Raw genomic sequence first — 4077 nt, 5'->3', positions numbered from 1 at the left:
TGACTGCTTCGATATTTTAGTGAGTAGAAAAGTTTTAAGTCATGTCAAACATGTAGTTTATCTATTGTAATAAAATAATTAGACTTTCACAAATGACAGGGATTCATCCAACCATCATTTCGGAGTCATTCCAGAAGGCTTTGGAAAAGGGTATTGAGATCTTGACTGACATGTCTCGACCTGTGGAACTAAGTGACAGAGAAACTTTGTTAAATAGTGCAACCACTTCATTGAACTCCAAGGTGAGACAAGCACTAAAGATAGTTGTCAACTTAGTTTAAGGTGTGTTTCTTGGGCACTCATGTCACCTCTTTTCTGTCATGTCATACACACACCCCCATTCTTTTTCCTTTTCATTAGTATTAAATCCATACACTAATTATCTTTGAATGGTAAATGGAGAGTTAGATAGTATTAGGGACACTAAGTGATATTGTCGAATGTCCCCAGAACTAATAGAGATAGTATAGCATAATGGTTATGAACATTAGTCATAGAGTCTAAACTGTTTGTGTTTGTTCAGTGTTGGCTTTACTGCTTGACTAAGCTGTGTTACTTTGGGCAAATGATAACCTCTCGGATTCTATTTCTCCATCTGAAGATTGAATGAGTTAATATATGTAAAAGTGATAAGACCATTGCTTGGCATATAATAAATGTAGCAATTAGCTATTTTTACCAGCCGCTCATTATTAGGGGTGCACATACACAATATTGATACCTGATCACACATTCATATGTGTTCCCCTCTTTCTACCCCTGCCCTGCCCAAATAAAGTAATTAGAGCCCTTTTTTAATAGCTTTGTCATTTAAGAATTGAGATGTTTTTCCTACTGTGAAGGTAACTTTTTTTTTTTTATTAATTCTAGGTTGTCTCTCAATATTCAAGTCTACTTTCTCCAATGAGTGTAAATGCAGTGATGAAAGTGATTGACCCAGCCACAGCCACTAGTGTAGATCTTAGAGATATTAAAATAGTTAAGAAGCTTGGGTAAGCATTTCTAATTACAACTTTGATTAAAAATTTGAAAGCAGTTATAAGCTATTGCCAGAAATAAATAGGTTAAATGAAAAACACCTAGATGAAAGTCTTCTCTTTTCTCTTTTTGGTTTTGTTTTCGTGAGAACTTGTATTAGTATGGGAATCTCAAGATTTTGTTTATAAGGTAGTAGTGGATCAAAGAGGTCCGGGAATGGGGCAATAATAAATGTGAGGCTGAATCATGTTACTGGACTGATGCATTTTAATCTGTTAGTAATCTGTAAACTCCCAGATTTCCATCTCATCTTAACTACAACTTCTTTGTTTTCTTTTTTCTTAGTGGGACAATTGATGACTGTGAATTGGTGGAAGGGCTGGTTATCACCCAAAAAGTGGCAAATTCTGGCATAACCAGAGTTGAAAAGGCTAAGATTGGGCTTATTCAGTTTTGCTTATCTGCTCCCAAAACAGATGTAAGTAGAATCCAAATGAAATTGGTTCCTTATTTGTGTGTTTAACTTTCTAATAACTCAGGTTTTTTTTGTTTTTGTTTTTAAGATGGGGTTTTGGCCAGGTGCAGCAGCTCATGCCTGTAATTCTAGCACTCTGGGAGGCCAAGGCAGGAGCATTGCCTGAACTCAGGAGTTCGAGACTAGCCTGAGCAAGAAATAAATCCCATCTCTACCAAAAATAGAAAAATTAGCCAGGCATGGTGGCGCACACGTACAGTCCCAGCTACCTGGGAGGCTAAGGCAGGAGGATTGCTTGAGCCCAGGAGTTCTAGGTTGCAGTGAGCTATGATGACGCCACTGCACTCTAGCTGGGGTGACAGAGTGAGACTCTGTTTCAAAAAAAAAAAGAGATAAAGAGTCTTGCTCTCAGGCCAGGCGCAGTGTGGTTCACGCCTGTAATCCTAGCACTCTGGGAAGCCGAGGCTAAAGGTCAGGAGTTCGAGAACAGCCTGAGCAAGAGCGAGACCCCGTCTCTACTAAAAAAAAAGAAAAATAGAAAGAAATGATCTGGACAACTTAAAAAAGAAAAAAAAAGTCTTGCTCTCTTGCCCAGGCTGGAATGCAGTGGCACCATCATAGCTCACTGCAGCGTATTTCTGGCTTAAGCAATTCTCCTGCGTCAGCCACCTGAGTAGCTGGGACTATAGGTGGATGCCACCACAGCTGCCTAATTTTTCTATTTTTTGTAGAAATGGGTACTCACTTTGTTGCCCAGGCCAGTCTTAAACTCTTGGCCTTCCAAGGTGCTGGGATTGTAGACGTGAACAACGGCAGCTGGCTCAGATATTTCTTCATTAAAATAAAAATAGAAAATGTTGATACTAGTGGTTAAAAGCATAGATCTCAAAAGAGTTAGTAAAATTGAAACAAAAATAGAAATTGGTGCCACAGTGACAAATCTATAAAGAAATTGCTTCTTATTTAAGATACTCCCATATCTATTAGATGTTAAGTGCCAGTCTCTACAAGGGGTGGTTGTCGCCTCACTCAGATTTGCTCTCATTTTACATTGTGCTAGCATACGGGTTTCCTGTTTAGTAGTTTGTTTCTCAAAAGTTTGGCCCAATAAAAATTAATGTTGGCTGGGCACAATGGCTCATACCTACAGTCCTAGCACTTTGGGAGGCCAAGGTGGGAGGATCACTTGAAGTCAGGAGTTCGAGACCAGTCTGAGCAAGGGTGAGATTCCATCTCTACAAGAAACAAAAATTAGCCAGATGTGGTGGTGCACGCTGGTAGTCCCAGCTACTTGGGAGGCTGGAGGCAGGAAGATTGCTTAAGCCCAGGAGTTTGAGGTTGCAGCAAGCTATGATGATGCTATTGCACTCTAGCCCTGGGTGACAGAGTGAGACCCTGTTTCAAAAAAACAAAAAACAAATGTTTTATGTCTTTTATAACAAGATCTTCCTTGTCTTCTCAGCATACCACTTGTATAAAAAGCACACAACTGAAATTATTTCTGTAATACGTATATTGCTTATATGAAAAAGATTGACATTCAGGAAATAGGGTAATCATCTTTCATTTTTTGATTATCAAAAGTATACTTGCAAAAATTTAAGTAAGACAGCAGTGGATCTAGTTGAAAGTAAAAGACCCAAGTTTGGTTTATATATTTTTCCAGACCTTTTTCCATGCACGTCTATATAACTTATTGCCTGGTATGATTTTGGTTGTATTTATACATACATTATATTTTTACTTTAAAGTCTTTTAAAATCTCAAACAATGCAAATTATTATGTTCTTTCTTTAAACAGATGGATAATCAAATAGTGGTTTCTGACTATGCCCAGATGGATCGAGTGCTGCGAGAAGAGAGAGCCTATATTTTAAATTTAGTGAAGCAAATTAAAAAAACAGGATGTAATGTCCTTCTCATACAGAAGTCTATTCTAAGGTGTGGAGCTATTTATTTTGTTCATCCCTTAATAGTAATTAATTTTGGATCCCCACTAGCAATTTTTTAAGAAACATTTGAGGTGGGTAAACCACCAGAAATCTAGACTGAGTCTGCACTGTGAGGTGTCATTTTTTTTTTAATTTTCTGTTTTTTTTTATTTTGGATACATAATAGTTATGTATATTTATAGGGTACATGTGTTTTGATATACGCATGCAATTGTCTTGCTATTATCTATCTGAGATTCCAATTATATGACTTCAGATCTTTTGTAATAGTCCCACAGGTCGCAGTGGGTGGTGTCATTTTTTTTTTAATTTTCTGTTTTTTTTTATTTTGGATACATAATAGTTATGTATATTTATAGGGTACATGTGTTTTGATATAAGCATACAATGTGTATTAATCAAAAACAGGGTAATTGGGGTATCCATCACTTCATGCATATATCATTTCTTTGTTAGGAACATTCCAATTCTACTCTTCCAGTTTTTTTAAAGTATACTATAACTTATTGTTGACTATAGTCACTTTGGTGTGCTGTCAAGAGACCTCATTATATTTTGATAAAAACTAGGTTATTTTACCTTTATCATAATTTAAACGTGGGATGTGGTGTGATCTTTGTAGACCAAGGTGCTAAATGTCAAGCCTTGTTTTTACTTTTTTTTTTTTTTTTT

At 36.8% G+C, this 4077-nt stretch overlaps 1 protein-coding gene across 1 annotated transcript in view; it reads left to right on the top strand.

Moving 5' to 3' along the window:
• Window positions 1-4077, top strand: part of CCT4 (chaperonin containing TCP1, subunit 4 (delta)) — a 29743-nt gene that overhangs the window by 23557 nt on the left and 2109 nt on the right. Inside the window, exons 5-8 of the mRNA XM_012639183.1 lie at window positions 57-242; window positions 871-992; window positions 1324-1456; window positions 3255-3394. Of these exons, the coding sequence (XP_012494637.1) occupies window positions 57-242; window positions 871-992; window positions 1324-1456; window positions 3255-3394 (581 nt within the window). The remainder of the gene's footprint in view (window positions 1-56; window positions 243-870; window positions 993-1323; window positions 1457-3254; window positions 3395-4077) is intronic.

This window comes from Propithecus coquereli, unplaced genomic scaffold, assembly GCF_000956105.1.
Source record: "Propithecus coquereli isolate 6110/MARCELLA unplaced genomic scaffold, Pcoq_1.0 Scaffold138, whole genome shotgun sequence".
Lineage (NCBI taxonomy): Eukaryota > Metazoa > Chordata > Mammalia > Primates > Indriidae > Propithecus > Propithecus coquereli.
This window is presented reverse-complemented; position numbering and strand designations above follow the sequence as displayed.